This window comes from Myxine glutinosa, chromosome 13, assembly GCF_964187855.1.
Source record: "Myxine glutinosa chromosome 13, kmMyxGlut1.1, whole genome shotgun sequence".
In the NCBI taxonomy this organism is placed as follows: domain Eukaryota; kingdom Metazoa; phylum Chordata; class Myxini; order Myxiniformes; family Myxinidae; genus Myxine; species Myxine glutinosa.
Window position 1 is genome coordinate 63,723,263 of NC_136273.1, and position 23,997 is coordinate 63,747,259.

Sequence of the window (23,997 nt, forward strand, 5' to 3'; positions counted from 1 at the left end):
GATATTTTATAAAGTTCATATTATTTTTGGAGATTTACATTTTTTTATGTGATGTAAATAAAAACTTAAAGTTCATATTATTTTTTGTGATATTTTATAAAGTTCATATTATTTTTTGAGATTTACATTTTTTATGTGATGTAAATAAAAACTTTAAGTTCATATTATTTTATGTGATATTTTATAAAGTTCATATTATTTTTTGAGATTTACATTTTTTATGTGATGTAAATAAAAACTTTAAGTTCATATTATTTTATGTGATATTTTATAAAGTTCATATTATTTTTTGAGATTTACATTTTTTAATGTGATGTAAATAAAAACTTTAAGTTCATATTATTTTATGTGATAATAAATAGACTTATTGAGACTTAATCAAGAAGTTTGCATGGTCTAAAGATTTTTTCCACACTTATGATGTACTACGTCAAGGTTACGTGATAGCAAAATTTTAAGGCCAGATTCGGATTCGTGGGTCCCAGACTAGTTAGAAACAGTTGATAATAAGTCAGAACCAATTTGACTGTTGACCAGTGTAATTGGAGGTGTATATTTACTAAAGTTAGCTAAGAGGTAACCTTTTTTTCTTCAAACTATTTTTCACACTTGAGAGTGATGTTGTTAGATGAGCAGTAATATTACCTTTAAAACGATGTATGTATTTATACTATTTTCGGTTTTTGAATAATTCTCGCATTTGAGAGGTCACATGACTCCTTCTTTGCCGAACTTACCAATCATGGTAACGTCGTAATTAAGAGTTGTTTCTCACATATGATAACATATTTGATGATCGGAGCTCACCATCAAACATTATATCGATATCCGTGTTGAAATAGATAAAAAAGGCTTTTTATAAAGATTTGTATATGTGGATTGACCCTCGAAGATAATGGTGACAGGTGGCGGCTCGGATGGTTTTAAGTTATGAATTGTGAGAAAATAACTGTTTCAAAACCCCTATTTAGGTGCATGGTGGTAAAAGATGTTATCCTATAAAGTTTTGTGCTGATTAACCTTGGGAGCTCAGAGGAGTAGGTTCACAAATGACCAAACAAACAAACAGACATTTCGCTTTGATATATGTATATATATTGTTGCAGATTTGAGAATCCTGTCTTTGTAAATATGACCCTCTAGTAAATAGTTCTTGTAAATACCTCCATTTGTGGTAAAGGTCAAAGGTCGTCCCCTTAGCTAGTCCATGTAGAAGCACGTAGCCAATCATAGAACCTCTCTATAGTTATTTCTTTATTATGTGTATCAGTTAAGGCTCTGTTTTCCACTAGTTGACATTGCATTGCACCAAATGAAATAAGATAGTTCCCCTTTCAAGTTTCCCCCAAATCGTCTCCTCAAAGTGCAAGTGACAGTTGGGCTGTTTTCGGCGGCGTTGGCCGCCGTTGCATTGGGCGGTTTTCATTACTATCATTTTCACCCCAAGACTCCATCGCACACGAGGCCAAGGAAGGGGCAGGAGCCACCAGATCACGGGCGTGGCACCACCTCGTCATAAAAGGTGGAGCCAAAGAGCCCTTGCCCACCAATCAGAGCCGAGGTGAGCGAACCAATAGGCGTGTCCTGGAGGCCGGTGGCTTGATCGCACCAGGCGCAATATAAGCGCACGCGCAAGCCATTTTAGAAAGACGGCAGATGCGTGACCCAGCTGAGTTCTGCACAAGAGAGATTTCTGCAGAGAGCCGCTTCAACCAGCCCCGTTTCAACCAGCCGCGTGAAGCCCTGACGGGGCAGCGAGTGACCCTGCCAGTGTGCGGTGTAAAGCCGAATACGAGGAACTGCCGGCTCTTCGCTTCCCGCCCGGAGCGGACCCGCTTGCTGTGCCCTGTGGTCCCACCTTCGCATCCTTCCCGCCATTCCTGCCTGAGAATTCGCCATTCGTGTAAGTCTGACTGTCGTCTGTTTGTCTGTGTTGTCTTGGGAATAAGTTAAGCCTGTATAGATAAGCTAGAATTGCACTGTGTCTTCTTCCTTTTCTGTAATTATTTTCGTTTCTTTCCTTCTCCCTTGGTTTCTTTGATTGTGTACATAATTAGTAATAAATCCCTGTTCTTCCTACCTTTGCCTTTTTTCCTTCACATCCGTTCGTCTTTGTGATTTCCTCCATTGAGTACCTGTGGCGCGATTTCGGCCAACGTTTAAGAATCGGGTTTAGTCCTTGTTAAATGGCTCGAACCGCGGGCTGCTAAAAACCGCTCGGCAAATAACATCGCGGAGTTACCCCCCTGCCTTGTGGAGCGGGGTAGCTTCAGGATCGGAGACGGCTGGTGCAAATAGAAGGGGTATTAACCCCCCCCCCCACCCCCCGCTAAGGGGAGCGCCGTACTCCGTTTCCGTAACAATATATATATATATATAATAAACAGGAGCATCTGTCTGTCCATCCCTCCAAAAACTACTCCCTCACTTTTGGGGCAAGCCCTGAAAAACCTTCCATGGAACGTGTAGGGGTCCCAGCGGGTGTCATACACAAACAAATAAACAGTTTCTCAGGGGTGTAAAGGGGTATTAGTAGGTTTCAGAAAGGTAGGAGGTTTCAGAAATTCCTCAATACAATTATGATTTTGAAATGTGATCGACATGGACCTTGCTCCCGAATCCGGAAGTTTTATGTGAAGAATTTGTGGCATATGCCCTTCAACTCACACAGCAATGATCTCCAATGCCTGAAGCTTGTTCTTGCTGAATGTGAAGCAGTTCATGATGGAAGTTGCTGATGAGGTATTCAACGCATACATTTTCTGTTGTGCAAACCATCAAAGGAATCAAATCAATGTGAAAATTAATGTGACATCACAGTGCAAACTGGTCCATCTGAGCACTTTCTCTTTTTGCATAATATTGATTACAAAAGCATAAAAAGAACAAACAGCTAGTCTATTTCAAATAGATATTTCAAAGACTTTCTCTTCCTCGACCTAACTTATGATACTTAACACGACTATCTTATTAAGCAATTTTCCGACAAACACCTTATGTGTCACGCTGTAAAGCACACTATTGAGTGTGCTTCTCCAGACAATGTCTTGATTAAAATATAAACTAGAAAGCATCTGAAAATGCAAAGCCTGTCGGTGTCCACTTTGTATTCAGACTTCTTCTTCAGTATGCTAAATATGACGAAAGCCGCTTAAAAAATACAAAAATAAGATGATTTTAGGTGACCTTGACCTTTTGACCTCAAAAGCAATGTGCTTCATTGACCCAATATGCAAATCCTGCTCAAATATCAAGTTAATTGGATCAAAATTATTGATTTTATGCAACCTTGTCCTTTGACCTTCTGATATAAAAAAAACAATCGGCTTCTAGCTTTTGATTGGTGAACCAATTCAGTGATGCAATATGCAAATTCTTAAAATTTCAGGTCAATCAGATAAAAATTGACGATTTTATATGATGCTGACCTTTGACCTTTTGACTAAAATATTAATTCATCTTCTCCATATTCTCATAATAAAGCTTTGTTGAAAATTTGATGACAAAACGCAAATGGTAAATTAAAATTTCAGGACAATTGGGTGAAATTGACGATTTTATGTGATGCTGACATTTTACCCTTTCACTAAATTATTAATTTGTCTTCTCCATATTCTCATAATAAAGCTTTGTTGAAAATTTGATGACAAAACTCAAATGTTAAATTACAATTTCAGGACAATTGGGTGAAATTGACGATTTTATGTGATGCTGACATTTTACCCTTTCACTAAATTATTAATTTGTCGGCTCCTTATTCTCATAATAAACCCTTGTTGAAAATTTGACGACAAAAGCTCAAATGGTAAAAACATTGTGGTCCAGACACACATGCGCCACACACGCAAAAACAAACAAACACACACACACACACACACACACACACACGCACACACGCACGCATGCACACGCACGCACACGCACACACACACACACGCACGCACACACACACAGTAAAGCAATTGCAAAACCCTGTCTCTCTGCGTGGGTGACGGGCTAATAAATTAGATGATATGTATATATTATTACGTTTATGGGGGGTAGATAAAAGAATACCATAGGAGAGGTAGAATTGTATAAGAAATAGCATGGACTGTGTAACGTGTAGGAGAATTTCGATGTAATAAGTAGGGAGACTGCAGCTTAAGGTTGTTTAATTGTACATCATACGAGGGGTGATGCAGTGATAATAATTAGCTATAGGGTTTCAGGCTAGTTTTTCCCAGAGCGTGCCTTCCCTCTGTAACTTTCCCCTAACGTTTTTGCTGCCATGGCCGGCCATGCACAACCTTTAAACAACAACAACAACAACAACCACCAACGACAAGCAAGCAGGTTCCCGGACACTAAGCCCACCTTCATGGACCTAATAAAGCAAAAGGCCCCACCCAGAAGACGCAGGGAATCAGGGAGGCGGAGAGGCAGGCCGGACGTGGGCGGGGCGAACTGGGAGGAAAACGACATGATTGGCTCTCGCAAGTGAGGAGGAAGAAGAGTGCACTTTTTCACGAACAAGAAGCTGGCCATTTTTGGTACTCTTGCGAGTGAGAGAGATTTTTCTGGATCGGCGTGAGGAAGCTTTGGCTGTGTTGCTCTTTGAGGGAGCTGGGGGCCACGCTGTCCTTTCCCCACAGTGGAGAGAAAACATGGAGAGACCAAAAAAGAAAGAGGGCTGCCTTAACCGATTACCTCACGGCCCTGGGCAACTTCGGCACCATTGCCATCTTTTGCCAAGTTCCCGCCTGTGAGCCTTTGAGTTCGACAGCCGCCAATCTCCAAAAGAGAGCAGTGAGCCAAAGCTAAGTGCTGGCTAAGGGATTTTATCTTCTTTAAAAAAAAATCTTTTCTCTGTGTGCGTGTTCGAGACAGTGTGCGGAGGATCCTCACGTAGGGAATTTAGTTCACCTCAGTCTTTATTTCAACCTTTATTTCCATCCGCGATTTATTTTCATTCCTCCATTGTGTACATTTTATTGTCATGTTTATTTGCTCGTGGTTTCGGAATAAACCCGTGTGTTCCATTCAGTTAATCTCTCGTATCCCTTCATTCCTGCGCGAGCCAAAAATAACCGTCATCATCATCGGGAGGCTGCCTCGGAGTTAAAGCTGGTTCGGCTATCCTTCCCTGGTGATCTTAATTACCGGGCGACGCGACAATATGTAGCCTTTAAACTCAATCTCTTTACCTTTTCATTCCAAACAGCATCATTCCAATCACAAATTGATACTACAAAATTGCATTAATATTACAAAATAGGATGTTACAAACACTTGTGAGGTAAACCAATGTACCTTTCAATGCCACCCGGAAGGTACCGAACATTAATATCAGTCAATGAGGGAGTGGTTAGAATGAGCTTTATATAGATTAGATTTTCAGAATCATTGGAATCTCCCGCGATGAAGCTAACTCCGAGGGCCTTTCACACACTCACCGCAGGCAGGTTGGTGGTCTTTCTGTCTTCTACCGACTCCTCTCCGGCCTTGCTCCCCCAGCTCTCTCTGTGCTCTGTCCCCATAATATTCCTACAGGTCGCACAAGATCTGCCAGCAAAGCAACCCTGTTATGGTTAAACTGCCAAAATTTAGGCTCTCTGCTTACCTACCTTCACTCTTTCATTCCCCTTTTCTCCCGCCTCTGGAACACACTCCCCCTCTCCCTTCAATCCCACCCCTCCCTCCAGGTCTTTAAAACAGCTGTTCACCACCATTCTTATCTTCCCCCATCCAAAACCTTGATCTTTTCTACCCCCGATAATTCACCCCAGATACACTTTTTTCGAAATTCCAACTTCTTTCCTGGAAGTCCTTGCAGTGTTGATATGTTTTATACCTCTCCCACCTCCCCCCAAGCCCTCCCCTCCCACATTTCTCTCGATGTCTCTGCTCTCAAATGTTGTGTTTGTGTCCTTCCCCCTCTCTCCCCATCTTGTCTGCCGCTCCCCTTATTTTGTGTTTTATGTGTCGGTTTGACTTTTTGCGTGATTAATTTTAGATCTTTTACGAGCCTCGATCTTGTAGACAAAAATTTTTTTTTTTTTACTGTACATTGTTTGCTTTTTTAGTTGGCATGTTTAGTGTTACCATGAATATTCCATTCATAGAGGTTGTTGAATCACCCTTGTATTTATTACTGGAGTGTGGTATCAGAGGAATGATGCACCGCCATTGAGCTGCCATTATCATGCTGATTTTCGATTGCAAACATGTCTCAAGATGATTCAGTAATGGCAAAGTTGGCTGTCTGATTCACAGTCTATACTCAGCTTCACTTTGTTCTGGTAGATGTATCGGGTGCAGAGCCGCACTCCCAAGCACAGGTAAAAGGCCCTATACATGCTTTTGATGCCAAAATGGCACAGCACACCCTGACAAAGTCAACAACCATTAAAATGGGATGTTCATGTTTGTAAGAAACTCAGCTGTGCAGGTAAAGACCATGTTGAAAGACGTTGGAGATATAATATTGTCATAAACAACGAAGAAAAAGAATATTTGATAAATATTAAAATAATATTTAATCATAAACAACTCAGGTTACTTGTATCATGACATCAGTGAGAGGTTAAAGCCAGTTGGTATCGTGCTGCTGTATTCGCCGTAGTTATCCTCACCATTTCGATATTAACTTCCAATACTGTGTACGTCAGCACGACACAACCGATAATACATTCTGTAACTTTACAACTTGAAAGAAAACAAAAACATTACAGCATTTACACATTTGCCAAATTTGAGTGTGTCCTTGACATCGACCTCTGACCTGTTGTAGAATGTGCAACGCCTTTAGTTGAGCATCAGCACTGGGGAATATTTTCAGCAACGTAGACACCTAAGATAGAGAAGGCCAACATTGAGCAAAAGTGGAAATAAAAAAGGTCGTTCCAATGTTTATATTCACAAAATCAGTTGTATCACGCGTCCATTTTTATCACGCGTCTGTACGAGATGAAAAGCAATCCGACGATATCACACAAAGTCAATCCTCTGTATGTATTGAAGAGGAAGAACCACCTTTAGAGGCCATGTTTCCCCGCAGAGCAGAGGTTGGCCTTTTTTTGGGCACCGTGGTCCTATTTTTGAAGCAATGTTTTATGGCCGGATGCCCTTCCTCCCGCCAACCCTGTTAGTCGCCTCTTGCGACACACAGGGAATTAGAACGCCACTCAGTAGAGCGCATACTCCCGCCGTGGGTTTAGTTGGAATAATACGTTTTGTTGAACATCCCCTCTCCCCAAAACAATAAATGAAAAAGAAAGTAAGCCCTAACTGTCAGAGAATTTATTTTGATATATCTCGGAATTAGAGGAGAAAAACATCATTTAAGAATAAGAATAAAAGCTTTAATGCAGTAAAACAGAAAAAATCTTTCCCAAAAAAATTCCCAAAAATAATTCCTGGATCCGGAATAATATCCTGAGCTTCACCAAAAACTAATCAATTCTTCCTTATCCCAAGGGCAATCATCCCACCAACTTTCATCCAAATCCGTTCAGAACTTTTCCAGATATCTTGTTCACAAACACATGAACATACGAACACACACACACACGAACGGACACGTTCGAATGCATTACTCCCTTCGAAATTCGAATGCATTACTCCCTGGTGGGAGTAATAAACCTGAAGATCGCAGAGCCAGAACCAGAATTATTTATTTGGTCTGGGAAGCCCATGCGAGCTTTCTTCTTCTTCTTCAGCCTCTCACAACCCTGGGTGAATATGCGATCTTTTTTTTAAAAGTTCGAATTTTGCCAAATCTGTTTTATTCGTTTGTTAATATACCTCAGCCATTGACAAATCTGGAATTATAATTTTATTTGAGGTTCAAATTAACCCGGGACATTGTGTCAAATGATGCCTGCAAGACTGTACATGTGATAAATAATTAATCGTCCACAGTCAAAGACTCTTCTTCTTCACGCAATAACAACTTCCAGCTTCCAGACCGTACATCCAATCATCTTCAAATTTTGCACACTTGTTACTCTTCATGACTGCTATTACAGTATGACGTTTCACGTCGATCAATGAAGTGGTTCAAGAGATATAAATGTTTTTATTATTTGCGTTTAATTAACGATATCTGCCAAACCACGTGACCTATCGCAAATTCCAAAAGGGCATTTTAGTAGACTGATATGCTGAACAGATTTGTGAAGTTTCCCCTCGATTGGATCACAAATGAGGGAGGAGATAGGTTTTAAATGTTTGTGCTTAAAAACGTCATAACTCTGAAACCATGTGATGCATGACGTCATGCTCGCAGACATTTTTGTTCGTCATGGGTATGCGATTCTGCCTGCAAAGTTTGGCCTTGATCTGTTCAGGCGTTTTGGAGAAAATTGGATTTTAGTGTTTTTCACTCAAAACAATATGGCGGCCGAACCACGTGACATGTGACATGTGACGTCATAATTGCCATTAAAATATTCTGCAGACCGAGTCCCTCCTATGGTAAAAAAAATTGCTCTCGATCGGTCCAATTATTGCAGAGAAAATGGTTTTTAAAGGAAAACAGAAAAAAAATTCCCCAAAAAACTTCCTGGATCTGGAATTATTTCCTGAGCTTCACCAAAAACTAATCAATTCTTCCTTATCCCAAGTGCAATCATCCCACCAACTTTCATCCAAATCCGTTCAGAACTTTTCCAGATATCTTGTTCACAAACACACACACACACACACACACACGATCGAATGCATTACTCCCTCGCGGGAGTAATTACCAATGAACTGGTACTCAATTTGCCGACCTCGGAAGGATGACAGGCTGAATCAACCCCCTTGGTGTTAATTCAGCGATCGACCGGGATTCAAACCCAGGATCCTAGGATCGATCCCAAGCCGGCACCCTAACCGCTAAGCCGGCACCCTAACCGCTAAGCCGGCACCCTAACCGCTAAGCCGGCACCCTAACCGCTAAGCCGGCACCCTAACCGCTAAGCCAACACCAGGCTATGAGTCCAACACCAGGCTATGAGTCCAACACCAGGCTATGAGTCCAACACAAGGCTATGAGTCCAACACCAGGCTATGAGTCCAACACCAGGCTATGAGTCCAACACCAGGCTATGAGTCCAACACCAGGCTATGAGTCCAACACCAGGCTATGAGTCCAACACCAGGCTATGAGTCCAACACCAGGCTATGAGTCCAACACCAGGCTATGATTCCAACACCAGGCTATGAGTCCAACACCAGGCTATGAGTCCAACACCAGGCTATGAGTCCAACACCAGGCTATGAGTCCAACACCAGGCTATGAGTCCAACACCAGGCTATGAGTCCAACACCAGGCTATGAGTCCAACACCAGGCTATGAGTCCAACACCAGGCTATGAGTCCAACACCAGGCTATGAGTCCAACACCAGGCTATGAGTCCAACACCAGGCTATGAGTCCAACACCAGGCTATGAGTCCAACACCAGGCTATGAGTCCAACACCAGGCTATGAGTCCAACACCAGGCTATGAGTCCAACACCAGGCTATGAGTCCAACACCAGGCTATGAGTCCAACACCAGGCTATGAGTCCAACACCAGGCTATGAGTCCAACACCAGGCTATGAGTCCAACACCAGGCTATGATTCCAACACCAGGCTATGAGTCCAACACCAGGCTATGAGTCCAACACCAGGCTATGAGTCCAACACCAGGCTATGATTCCAACACCAGGCTATGAGTCCAACACCAGGCTATGAGTCCAACACCAGGCTATGAGTCCAACACCAGGCTATGAGTCCAACACCAGGCTATGAGTCCAACACCAGGCTATGAGTCCAACACCAGGCTATGAGTCCAACACCAGGCTATGAGTCCAACACCAGGCTATGAGTCCAACACCAGGCTATGAGTCCAACACCAGGCTATGAGTCCAACACCAGGCTATGAGTCCAACACCAGGCTATGAGTCCAACACCAGGCTATGAGTCCAACACCAGGCTATGAGTCCAACACCAGGCTGAGTCCAACACCAGGCTATGAGTCCAACACCAGGCTATGAGTCCAACACCAGGCTATGAGTCCAACACCAGGCTGAGTCCAACACCAGGCTATGAGTCCAACACCAGGCTATGAGTCCAACACCAGGCTGAGTCCAACACCAGGCTATGTATGTATGTAATGTAAAAATCATAGAAAAAGGAAGGGCTGGCCTGAGCTCCACTACTTTTGTGTACATGTTGGTCGTACCCAAGGTACAGACTTCACGATATTTTGTGATCAATATAAAAGACCAAAATGTTTTGGGAAGATTTATTACTCAGCTTTAATAACCAATTGAACTTCTTCTTCTTCCGTAAGGCTGAGTAGCATCATTGGCTGAGGGGGGCGCAGCTGTGTTGCTGATGTGGTGTCCTTTGTAGGTAAGAGGAGGAATTTTGGAATTTTTTTCATGGTGTCGGCGATAGCTCGCCGACTCTTCCTGAAGGACACCGTGTGATCTTTAACATCCACCAATTCATACTGGCATATGGAACACCCGGCTTAACATACATCCAGAGGACGGCACACGCATTGATGCTTCGTCATTGTTTCAACTTAACTAAAACCTTCTTCCGAACTGGCGTGCTGACATGCCTATGCTGTTTACATGTGACTAAGCAATAATGGATGATGTACTGCATTGTGGGACATAACATTCCAGACAGGTCTTACCTGTTCCCCATTAAAGAAACCTTGCGCACAGGCAATGGCTTTGAGCTTGTGTTCTGTAAGCACTCCCTGCAGGAAAAGCAGAGATTAAACTGAGATGTCCTCACAACTCCATCGATTTCCAATACATGGGGAATATTCTGCATGGTACAAAAAATATATATCAAAGGTGAATAGAAATGGGACACCTGTCTACACAGCCCATAACGTGCAACAGGAAAAAAAAAGAAAAAAAAGTCAGGCTCAATATATTGTTATGTCGGTGGGGTAGAGGAATATCTAGTCAGGTAGATCTGAATAGGTAACATGCTTCGTCTGTCGCGATAAGGAATCTGCCCTGTAATAAGTTCTGTGTGTTTAGTCTGGTTTGTCGGTTAAGGAAAATACCTGTGAACATACCAGGATGTTCGGGTGCTAGGTAGTTGTAGGGACTAAAGATAACAGCCCTTGTGTGTCACACCTGGAAATCAAACCATTGTCCGTTGTGGCAATGCATACCCAAATAAACACTTAGATAGGCCCTGTAGTGCACACAGGAATTAAATCCCCTTCCTTTACAACGACTTTGGAAGAAGACAGGCAGGGAGCCAGATCGGGGCACCGCCGGGTGGTCGCCGTCAGCTACACCACCAGCTAGGCCTAGCAACATCGCGTGACACGAGCTATGACCACGCCACAGGGAACGTGTGATGGGAGGGAAGGCGCTGGAAGGTTCGGTGGAAGGCACTGGTTGGTGGCACGCCAAGGCTGACGTCACCGCGCAGGTTATAAAAGGGCGCTGCAGGACATTTTCAGCAGCTCTAGCTCTTGCTCTTGCACGTCCCTCTTTGGCTCTTGCGCTGCACCCTCCCTGGTCTCTTGGCGCTGCACGATATCTCTCTGTGCTTGAAGCTTGTGCGCTTCTTTTTGGTCTCTGCGCTGGTGGTCGTTGGTTCGCCATCTGCGTGGTGCTTGGAGCGGTGCTCGGTCCTTCGCGGTGCTTGTGTGGGAGCGAGGCTCGGTGCTGTGAACGGGCGGGACCTCGTGTGTGAACGGAGAGGGCGTTGGCTCGGGCCTAGCGAAGCATGCGAGGCGGACGTAGGGTTCCTCCACGCTGGAGTTTGGAGCCGCGTGGGGACAAGACGAAGGACAGTTAAGACGCACCACATTCACCATCACACGACGTTTCCTTTTATCAATTCATTTTCCTTTGTTCGTATTTGAAATGAGGTGTGTGGGATCCCAATTTAGGAATTTGATTTATCGTCGTGTTTCCCTGTCCCGATCCTTATTGCAAATAAACCCTTGTATTATTTTCCATTCCCTGCAAATCTTGTGTCCGTTTGAGTTCGTTCCCCTTCCACAGTTACGTACTCCCGCTTCTTCCTCTTCCCTTCTTCTCTTCCCGCGTTTGATAGCACAATCCGTATTGATCGTCACCTCCGTTAAAGCCGTTCTGGTCTTCCGCGGTCCCTGGTATTAACCAGAGGGATTTGCACGACAATATCATTCAGCACCTCAAATTATGCAAATGGCAATAACGGACCGATAACGCTGCTCGATGAAGATGTCGTACGAAGTTGTGTCCCAGGACAGAGATGGGCCCAAAGTCATCATTTCCATGAGATGGGAAGGGTAGTAACTCTTACATGAGATGCCTTTACCTGGATTGCGAGGACATTGGGAGATGCCATTGTAGGATTACCTGGATCACGAGGACATTTGGAAATGTCAGTGTAATTACCTCTGCCCACAAAGGTGGATGGAGGTTATGTTTTCACCCCTGTTTCTCCATTTGTCTGTCTGTCCGTTTGTGAACAAAACATCTCAAAAAGTTGTGGACAGATTTGGATGAAATTTCGCAGAGATGTAGCGTATGTGACAAGGACGAAATTATTAGATTTTGGTGAAGATCCAGATCCGGATCCAGCTAATAGAATATTTTTTAAGTGATTCTTCACCATTGGGAAATAGGGACAAAAACGATACATAACAGGATATCTCAAAACGTTGTGGACGGATTTGGACGAAACCTGTTGGACAGGTTGTGTGTGTGACAAGGAGGAATCGATTCAATTTTGGTGAAGATGCAGATCCGGATCCAGATAGTATAATTTTAAAAGAGATTTTTCACCATTGAGTGATATGGCCAACCAGGCAGAGGTATACTCTCTATTGAGTGCCGTTCTAGTTTTACCTGTATCAGGAGAACATTTGGGGACACAGTGTACTGTTACCTGGATCGTGAGAACATTAGGACTTGTCATACTTTTACATGGGAACGCTAGACTTTGGTAGGGCTAATGCCAGTAAGTGTCAATAGACGATTCGAATAACAGGTGTTATCAACTGGAAGTTGTCCAAACTGCCACCCCAGTCCCTGCCGCTGAAAAGCTTTCCCATAGCATGATGCCGCCACCACCATGCTTCATGGCCAAAGACCAAAGACTTAAATTTTTGTCTCATCATCTCACAGAATCTTTTGCCTCAAGCTCTTAGAGTCTTTCCCATTCCTTTTTGTAAACACCACACGTGCTGTCACATTCATTCTTCTCAGAAGTGGATTCCGTCTGGCCACTCTCCCATAAAGCCTAGATTTGTGAAGTGTTGCAGAGACTGTTGTCCTTCCGGCAGGTTCTCCCATTTCAGCCAAGGAACTCTATTTCTGTCGGAGTGGTCATTGGGTTCTTGGTCACCTTGCTAGGAATTCCTTAGACTTCATGGTAGAGTTTCTGCTCTGACATGCACTGTCAACTGTGGGACCTCGTATAGGTGTGTTTCTTTTTCAATCAGGTCCAATCAATTGAATTGGCCACAGGTTGTGGTTGTGAATTGGCCACATCTCAAGGATGATCAAAGGAAATTGGATGCATCTGAGCTCAATTTGGAGTGTCACAGCAAAGGGGTTGAATACTTATTAATTCAAGACATTTGAGCTTTTCATTTTAAATTCATTTGTAAAAAAAATTCTAAAAAATAATTTCCACTTTGAGACTCTGGGGTATTATGTTTGGATCAGTGATAAAAAATCTCAATATAATCCGTTTAAAATTCAGGCTGTAACAAAACAAACCTTGAAAAAAGTCAAAGGGTGTGAATACTTTCTGAAGGCACTGGGTATATATATGTTTGTGTGTATATATGTATGTACGTGCACATACGTATGTGTGTATATGTATGTGTATATGTATATACGTATGTCTGTGTGTGTGTGTGTGTGTGTGTGTTTGTGTGAACTAGCCTCCCTGGGGACTAACCCTCCTCAGAGGATTTGTGTTCCTCGACGAGGTAATGCTGTAGTTAACTCAGATATCCAGGCTGTAGGAGGTGGCCATTCTGGGTTAGTCAATGGGGAACACTTGTCCGAAGTCAAAGTGCGTAAATTTGGGATTTTCAATTGTAAAACTTGTCTTATATTTACCACAAACAATATAATTAATTGTACAGTAATGGCTAGATGTTACAAGTTAAAAGAAACTAAAGAATTAATTATATGTAAAACCTCAAATATAGTTTACCTATTGACCTGTAGCAAATGTGCGATGCAATATGTTCGTGAAACAATGCAGAGATGTAATGTAAGAATGAATGCACATAGGAGCGGCATGAAAAACCCAGGTAAAACTACTGGATAAAAGATGCTGAAAGAAGTCTCTAAGAACCCCCAGAATGTCATCACGGGACCTACAGGTAGCTCTTGCCACTGTTGAAGTCAAAGTGCACGAGTCTACCATTAGAAAGAGGCTGCACAAATTTGATCTACATGGGAGGTGTGCCAGGAGGAAACCTTTTCTGTCCAGAAAGAACATCAGGGCAAGACTAAAGTTTGCCAATGAACACCGAGGCAAAGACCAGCACTTCTGGAACAATGTGCTCTGGACAGATGAGTCAAAGGTAGAGCTATTTGGCCACAGTACCAGAAGACATGTTTGGCGAAAACCAAAGACTGCATTTGACCACAAGAACCTGATACCAACTGTAAAGCATGGTGGTGGAAATATTATGGTTTGGGGCAGCTTTGCTGCATCAGGGCCTGGGCAGCTCACCATCATAGAATCCACGATGAATTCTTCATTGTACCAGAGGGTGCTTGAGGATAATGTGAGGCCATCTGTCGGAAAGTTGAAGCTCAAACGAAGGTGGACCTTGCAACATGACAATGACCCTAAACATACCAGTAAATCCACCAAGGAATGGCTGAAAAGAACGAAATGGAGGGTTCTGGAATGGCCAAGTCAAAGCCCGGATCTAAATCCCATCGAGATGTTGTGGGGGGATTTGAAACGAGCTGTGCATGCAATAAACCCCTCAAACATCGCACAGCTGAAAGAATTCTGCATGGAGGAGTGGGCAAAAATTTCTCACAGTCAATGTCAGAGACTGGTAGACAGTTACAAGAAACGCCGACTTGAGGTTGTTTCTGCCAAAGGGGGCAATACCACCTATTGGAGCCAAGGGTGTCCTTACTTTTTCCACATGCGAAATTTGCATTTATGTTTATTTAAATTATACAATGGACTACAAAATGTAAATGTTTCATGATATTTGTCACATTATATCACCTTTATCTATCAATATTGTTGAAATGAAGATCAAATAGCTGTATGTTGGAACATGTTGAAAAAGTCAAAACTTTACATGGGGTGTCCTTACTTTTTCATGTGACTGTGTGTATGTATATATATATATATCTATATATATATATATATATATATATATATATATATATATATATCTATATATATATATATATATATATTGTTGCGAATATGGAATTTGGCCTCCATATCCGCTTGTAAATATTCCCCTATTTTCTCCAATACTCCCCAACTTTCCCCAATCCCCCATTCCCTAGTCCCATTGCATGTAAATAACAATCAGTAGAGCCGACCTTCCCCTTATTCCCCCATTAAATGTCGTGCCCAGGTCCACCGCACCACACGTAGACAACTTTCGGACATCTTCCTAGTTATTCTTATTCTATGTCAGTTAAGGCCTCGTCTCCATTAATTATGACTCTTCGTTGCACCAGAATGTGATTATATGGCATCAGTAGTGAGTTTAGGACCTTTCCCATACCTCCTTCCATCTTCTTCCCCAACAATTACAACAACAACAGAGGAGATGGCGGCGGAGCGGGGGAGGATGCGTCCTCACACCGGCTCGATTAGCGCCATAGACCATGCGCTCCACGGGGTTACCACGAAGGGGCTCCTTGTCAGCTCCTCGTCAAGGGCGGAGCCTGGTAAACCCCCCCGCACGCACCCAATGAGAAGCAACGTGCCGATTCCACGAGGCGGAGCTAACGAGCCGAGGGCGTGTCACTCCCCGCCGGATATACGCGGCCCCGCGCCGGATGTGACGTCAGATGCGCCCCCAGCTTGAGCAGACAAGACGCCATCCGAGCGCTGCGACCTCCCCGCATCTCTGGACCGGACCGAGTCGATTCTGACCTTTGAGCCCAGGTGCACCTGGAGCCATCGCTACCCGCCTGTCCTTTTCATCAACCCCCGTGTGAGTCAGCCTTGTCCCGTTTGTCTGTCGTCTGTCCGGGGTTAATATAAGAGTGTGTCTAAGTGCTTGTCTTTCTATGCTGTCCCTCTTGTAGTTGTAATCTAACCTTCCGCCTTAATATAACCTCCTCCGGAGGTCTTGAGAACTGAACCCCTGGTGTCGTATTGTGTTATTGTAATCCAGCCGGGTGTCTTCTTTTTCTTATTGGTCTAGCATAGCGCGATTAGTCAACGTTCGGGCACAATCGGGTAACTTGTGCAGACGTGGTCATACCATAAAACCGCTCGGTAAATAACATCCAAGCCACGTCTGTAACAATATATATATATATATGTATATATATATATGTATATATATATATATATATATATATATATATATGTATATGTATATATATATATATATATATATATATATATATATATATATATATATGTATATATATATATATATATGTATATATATATATGTATATATATATATATATATATATATATATATATATATATATATATATATATATATATACATATATATATATATATACATATATATATACATATATACATATATATATATATATATATATATATATATATATACATATATATATATATATATATATATATATATATATATATATATATATATATATATATATATATATATATATATATATTGTTACGGATCGCGGATTAGATGTTCTTATGGGCCGAGCGGATGGTCCACCGCGACCTAACAGTTCCCCCGATTCTTCCCCAACTCACCCGATTCCACTCGAACGTTGGCCAAATCGCGCTACGCTAAATCAATGATGGAAAGGACACAACGACTGGGATAGATGAAACGACGCAAGGGGTACAGTTCTCAAGACCTCCGGAGGAGGATATAATTAGTGGTGGAGAAAAGGGGTAGCTTACAAGGTAGAGTGAGGTAACAGACACAGAAGAGATGGGCACTTAGTTACAGTCTTATCTTATCCCTGACAGACCACAGACAAACGGAACAAGGCTGACTTACACAGGGATTGATGGCAGGGAAGGACAGGTAGTTCGATAGCACAAGGTGCACCTTGGCTTGGGGACAGGATCAAGCACGGTCCAAAAGATGCAGGGAGGCCTCACAGCGCTCGGAGGTGGCGTCTTTCTTTCTCCAAGCTCAGCGCGCATCTGACGTCACCTCCCTCTTCCTGCGCATGCTCAGCGGGGAGTCACACGCCCTCGGCTGGTTGGCTCTGCCCCAGATGGGACCGGTCCGCCGCTTTTATTGGGTGCGGGGGTTACCGGGCTCCGCCCTTGACGAGGAGCTGACAGCGAGCCCCTACTTGGTAACCCCGTCGAGCACATGTTCGATGGCGGCTCGTTGGAAAGGCCTGGTGCCCTCCCAACACCCCCTACCAACCAAGCCGGAGTGAGGACGCGCACTCCCCACGCTGCCGCCGTTGCTGTTGTTGTTGTTGTTGTTGTTGCTGAACCATGAGGAAGAGCTGCGGGGAGGTATTGGGAGGTCCTAAACTTCCTAACGGTGCCATACAATCACATTCTGGTGCAACGAAGAGCCAGAATTAATGGAAACGAGTCCTTAACTGACATAGACTAAGAATAACTAGCAAGATGTCCTATAGTTGTCTACGTGAGATGCGGTGGACCTGGGCACGACATTTAATGGGGGAAATAGGGGGAGGTCGGGTCTACAGAGTGTTGTTTACAGAAAATGGGACTAGGGAATGGGGGATTGGGGATAATTGGGAAGTATTGAGGAAATAGGGGAATATTTACAAGCGGATATGGATGGATGCAAATCCCATATCCGCAACAATATATATATATATATATATATATATATATATATATATAGATATATATATATATGTATATATATATATATATATATATATATGTATATATATATATATATATATACAGTGAAACCTTGACTTACGAGTTTAATTCGTTCTGTGACCGAGCTCGTAACTCAATTTGCTCGTTTCTCAAATTAAATTTCCCCATTACCCATTAAAATGAATTGAAATGCTATTAATCCGTTCCAGCCCCCCAAAAACCACACCAATTTTTTTTGTTACGTGTTTTTAAATAAGAAAAATGTACTTTATAAATAACAAATAATGTATAAACAAGCACGACCTCGTATATACTGTACATAATAAAATAAGATTTGCTGGGGGATGTATCCTTCGGCTTCTATCAGTTCGGCAAAAGTTATAATAAAATCTTCAGCTGCCTTCACATCTGAGCTTGCTGCCTCACCATGCCTGACGACGGAGTGAATGCCGGTCCTCTTCTTAAAATTATCAAACCATCCCCGACTGGCTTTGAATGACTCTTCCGATGCCTCGTCCGTTGATGTTCCCGCCGTCTGCTGCACCAAATCCCCGTAAATGTCTCGTGCCTTCTCACAGATGATGCTCTCGGTCACGGTATCTCCTGCGAGCTGCTTCTCCGTCAACCACACAAACAACAACTTCTCCATCTCTTCATGGACAGAGGTCCGGAGCTTTGAAATAATCTTAACGCCCTTGGCTGGCGTTATAGCCTTTATCGACTCCTTCTGCTTCAAAATCGTACATATCGTAGAAGTACTACGATCGTACTGCCTCGCCAAGTCGACAACACGCACACTCACTCGCTCATGTTTTTCGACGATTACGTGTTTTATATCCAAGCACATCAGCCTTTTCTTCTTCTCAGCACTGCCCTTGGCACTCAATTTCTTAGGACCCATGGTTAAAACTAAGAAATTTTCCAAAATAAACAAAATGCGAAAACAAAGCAACAGCGATACGGCAGAGATGCTTGCACGGCAAGATAACCACGTGAACTGAACGCTCGCTGGGCCACCTAGTGGCAGGTGGTGTAAGCTCGCTCGCTCGTAACTCAGATCTCGGCTCGCATCACAAAGCAAAAAATCGACCGAGCGACGGCTCGTATCTCGGAAAACTCGTAAGTTGGTGCACTCATAAGTCAAGGTTTCACTATATATATATATATATATATATATATATATATATATATATATATATATATATATATATATATATATATATATATAAAGCAGTAAAGTATTGTTACTGACGCGGTTTTAGATGTTATATTGACCGAGCGGTGGTGTATTTAACCGCGTCCGAACAGTTACTCCCCGATTAGAGCCCGATTCCACCCGACGTTGACCAGATCGCCCCACAGATATTCAATCGGGAAACCTCTAAAGCGACCGAAAGAGAATGAAAAAGAAGAAGAAGAAGAGTACGGAGGAAGAACAGATTTATTATACACACACAAGCAATGGATGGAAGAAGCAATAACACAGCGAATCGTTAACTTACACTATTCATTTTTACTTAACCCCAAGACAATGAGCAGGACAGGACGTTCACACTTACACAGGGGATAATGCAGGCAGGTAGGGCTTGAGGTGGATTGCTTGAGAGGGAGGCAAAGTCGGGAGGCAGCAGCTCGCAATTCCTCACGGTTTTGGCGGGAAAACCCTCCGTCGCGTATCCGCTGCGGTAGACGTCACGCGCTGGTTTGGCACACCTGCTCCTCTTCTTGTGGTGGAGCCGTCTCCCTCCTTTCAGCGCGTCTCTCCAAAGCTGGTTTCCTTGCCGAGTACCTCTCCTCTTTGGCTTGGAGCGTTTCGCATCTCACCGCTCTTCTTGGTGCCGCCTCTTTGCTCCTCCCAGGTCATCTCCTCAGTCCTCTCCCAAGTCATCTCGTAAAGCAGTCCCTTGCAGTCGCTTTTATCACCTCGGGCGAAATCAAGCCGCCGGCTCCGAGGGCACGCCTACCGGGTCGCTCACCGCGGTGCTGATTGGCTGTTAGGGCTGGTTCACTCCTTCCCTCTTATGACGAGGTGGAGACACGCCTTTCTTCTCCGACTCAAAGCACATGGGCAATGGCGGCCTGCGGGATTGAAAACAACTCCCCTTTTGAAAGGAACTTTGGAGAGCGGAGATGTTTGGGGAAATTGGAAGGGCCTACGCTTATTTTGTTTGATACAATGCAAAGTCAATCTAGTGGGAAACACATATTTAGCCTACATGGAATAAGGAAATACACTATTTAAAAGATATATCGTGACCTGCGTGTAAGTTTCATGGAATTAACTAGGAGGACGGCTGCGACCATTATTTACATTAACAGGGTGTTACCATACTTTTGTAACGTTCACATTGTAACGTTTCCACATTCGTTACACTGCACCCTCCTTTCTTCAGGCCCGTACTCGGGCCAACTAAACTTTAACTTAGTGTGACACGTAGGTGTAATTCCCTCGACAATTAACCTGACCCTGAGTGTGACAATTTTAAAACACAAATAAGTATGTCCCCCTATTGCATTGCACCCTGTCTAACAGACTCAAGCCCACAGCTAACCGAATTACGGAATTATTCTCAAACTATACATTTACGGTGGGGAGCATTATTTACAATGACGTGATTTCTTATTTACAACGCAACCCAGGACCTGTGTTTTTTTTTTTTTTTTTTCTTTTTAGGGAACAAGAGAAAGAAATTCCTGTTGGGAGGGAGGAGACAGCACGCATTGCATCGATGCACCAGTACCAATACCACCAAAGCACCCAAAAGCACCAAAAACACCACAAAGCACCAAAAGCACCACTCGGTGCGCAGTCACCATGGTTCTTAATAAACACAACAAAACAACTGGTGGTGGTCTTCACTTTCTCTGCTGGGCCGATGTTCTTCCCGACGTCTTCTGGCTTCATGCGGCCTATTTGGACATAATAAAAAGCACAACTTGTGTCCATTTTTATTTAGGGCCTCAGGGGCCAACTAAGGGTGGTCCACCTGTTTGGCATAGGTGCCACCTTACCGAGGTCCGCAAGCAAGATTCCCTGGCCACTATGGCCGGTCTCCAACAGAGGTGCCCTGCCCCAGAACCTGGGGTCCATCAAGTGGTACTTGGCCGCAGAACAGCGGTCCATAAAGTGGTACATCAACGCAATGCATGCTGGTTCTGGGAATCTCGGGCGCACAATGGCCACCTCACACACGCTCCCCTCGGCACCCAATGGCGCACAGGTCATGTGGGAGACAAAAGAAAGACAATTGAGCGAGGGGTAAGGTCACAAGGGTACACGTCAATAAGGCAATGCAAGGCGAAATGCGTACGGAGGGCGAAGTGAGAAAGCTCGTCCCTACCGTACGTCACCCCCCTGTCACCTACCCTACCCTTGCCCTTGCCCTTACCCCATATGTACAAAACCGACACATTACCAATTCGTCACTACTGTCACGTCTTCCCCATATTTCCCCTATACCAAATTTGTCACCACAATCCCTCTACTTCAAAATTTGCCATCACCAATTCATCATCAATCCTCATAAGGAGGGAGAGATGGAATTACGCACAATGTCACACCCACGTCATGATGCGTCTCACAATCCAAACATTTGCATCATAAAAAATAATCAAAACATGGCATGGTGTGGAGTACCCGTCACCTCAGGTGAGTGGATGCAGATGGTGCGGGGAGATCCTTCATCCTAACTAACCTCTAAATGACTTTAACACACTTTACACTACCCGGGGTCTCTCCCTGCCAATCCATTGGCCAACTTACACTATGGGTTCTAAAAACCAATTCCCATTGACCAAACTGTGGTGCCTCTCAATTTGGGGTCTCACTCCCCCGATTCATCTCCCGGTGCTCTCGCACAATTTCTGGGCTGCGACGTCTAGCTCTCCCAACAGGTCTACCCACCTGCACACCTCCACCACTGTAGTTGCCACCCGAGCTTACCTAGCTCCTCACCCTAACCTATCTAACTGGGGCAGGCCCCTCCTGGCTCTGTCACCCCACTCGGTGCCCTCTGGCACTGGGCTACCCGGGTCCGTCCTCCGGATCCTCGGGCCCCATCCACAACAACTACTACCGGCTCCCAGAGCCCACCTGCGGCCTCACCTGGCCGACATCCTTACAGTGGTGGAGCGCCCAAACAACTACACACACTAACAGGCTACACGCCCAGCCATTTCCACAACACTAATGCACCCATCCAAATACCATTCTGTCACCCGCACCACAGATGCCAATATCCAACCACAATTTACCTGTACCCTCTACCTAACACTTACACTACCCGCCCCGGGTATCCGTGATGGGGGTCCACTCTTCCCCCATTCACACCTTCGCACCATCCACTCCACTCCACAATTTCCACCATTCTCACTCCACGACCATCCATTCCAATACTCCAGATATTCCACACTACCATTTATTCCACACAGCCACATACACCTGTTGTTGCACACCTGTGCCCTCACACCTGGTGCCACCTGCACCCTCCTTTCTTCCTGGACCATTTGGTCAACACAACACGCAATCACCACTACTCCCTCATACACTGCTCCACACACCTGTTCAGTTGCACACCTGTGCAATCACACCTGTTCCATTCTCACCTGTTCAATCCTCACACACACGGCATCATCTCAGCTAACTACTCCCTTCTGAAACTTGCGCTTCCCAGTCGTCCCTTTAAACTATTGCGCTCCCACGTCATTATCATCCACACTAATCTACCTGCGTCCCCACTACAGGTATCAGTCACTAACTAATCTTAACGTTACCTAATGTCAGCTTCGCTAGATCCCTACAATATAACCTAACCCACCCGGGCTAGTTTTCACTGCCATACACCCCATAAGCTATTGCGCATTTGCCCCACCTGTGAGGGATGGTGGATTTGCCATCCCACCACATCGGGGGTCTCTCACTATAAATTTTGCTTACCAAATTCCAACCAATTCAAAAATTTTCCATTTACTGCCAATTCTACCCACTATTATAAATTTCGTTTTAAATCACTATCACTATCACCATCACCCGTCTACTTATTACATCCTCTCGGTGCGCCAATTCACGTCTACAGCCCGGCTTCGTACAGCCGAGCAATGAACGCGGATTCTTTTGTGCCGGCGGCTGGATGCGTCCCGCATTCGGGGCAGGGGCGGGGGCTTACCCGGGCCGAGATCCCACGCACCACCTCGGCGTGGAGCCATCCAATGTCCCGATCTCGACCTGCCGGCACGTCTCAACAAAACGTGGTCGCCATGACGACCCTTCCTATCCAGCTGCCCGCTCCGCCTAGTGGAGCCCGGACGCGGCCGTTCCAAGCGAGGCACAGCGTGGATCGCGTACGGCGGTTCTTTCGAAACCGCCGTGGTTCGGATCCCCGCTGGTCCTCGCGGCACGCGAAGCTGCCCGACGCGCACCGAGGGCCCGATTCGGCTATAAGTCGCCCTAACCGCTAAACCGGTTACCGTCGACGCTTCACCTGGACGCTTACATGCATACGCTACCCCTTTCTTGCTCATACATGCAGCCGTCTCCCTGCTCTTGGTCGTACCTTCTCTAACACACCTCGGTACACTCATTCCGCTCACCGACTTGGTCACACACCTGACCACCGAACACCTTGGCACACATTCGTTGCTCGCACACCTCACCAACACACCTCTTCGCGCCCCTTCCTCGGTCACCTCCTCTGTGACCATCACAGGTGTGCTCTCACCCGCACACCCAACCACGTGCCTCACTACCAATTCCAGCGTGCATTCCCACTCACGCTCTACCATTCCAGGTGTGCATCCTTCCATTCCAGGTGCACATCCTCGCTCACCTGTCACAACCAACTCACGCTCCGTGTCACTCTCACTACTCTCACCTCCACTCTCGGTCGCGCACTCACCCTTACTCTCGACAGCGCACTCTTTCCTCATGCACCTGTCCGTTACACCCCTTTCTCGCGCACACTCTTCCGCACATTTTCCCGTTACACCCTCTGTAACACTCACCACAGG

At 44.6% G+C, this 23,997-nt stretch overlaps 1 protein-coding gene across 4 annotated transcripts in view; it reads right to left on the minus strand.

Moving 5' to 3' along the window:
• The window catches only part of LOC137438993 (uncharacterized), a 139,212-nt gene that overhangs the window by 99,947 nt on the left and 15,268 nt on the right, over nt 1-23,997 (minus strand). For all 4 annotated transcript variants that reach the window (XM_068134535.2, XM_068134536.2, XM_068134537.2 and 1 more), the window contains exons 2-4: nt 10,661-10,726; nt 6,764-6,832; nt 2,668-2,762 (exon numbers count right to left, since the gene is read on the minus strand). In XM_068134535.2, the coding sequence (XP_067990636.2) occupies nt 2,668-2,762; nt 6,764-6,832; nt 10,661-10,726 (230 nt within the window). The remainder of the gene's footprint in view (nt 1-2,667; nt 2,763-6,763; nt 6,833-10,660; nt 10,727-23,997) is intronic.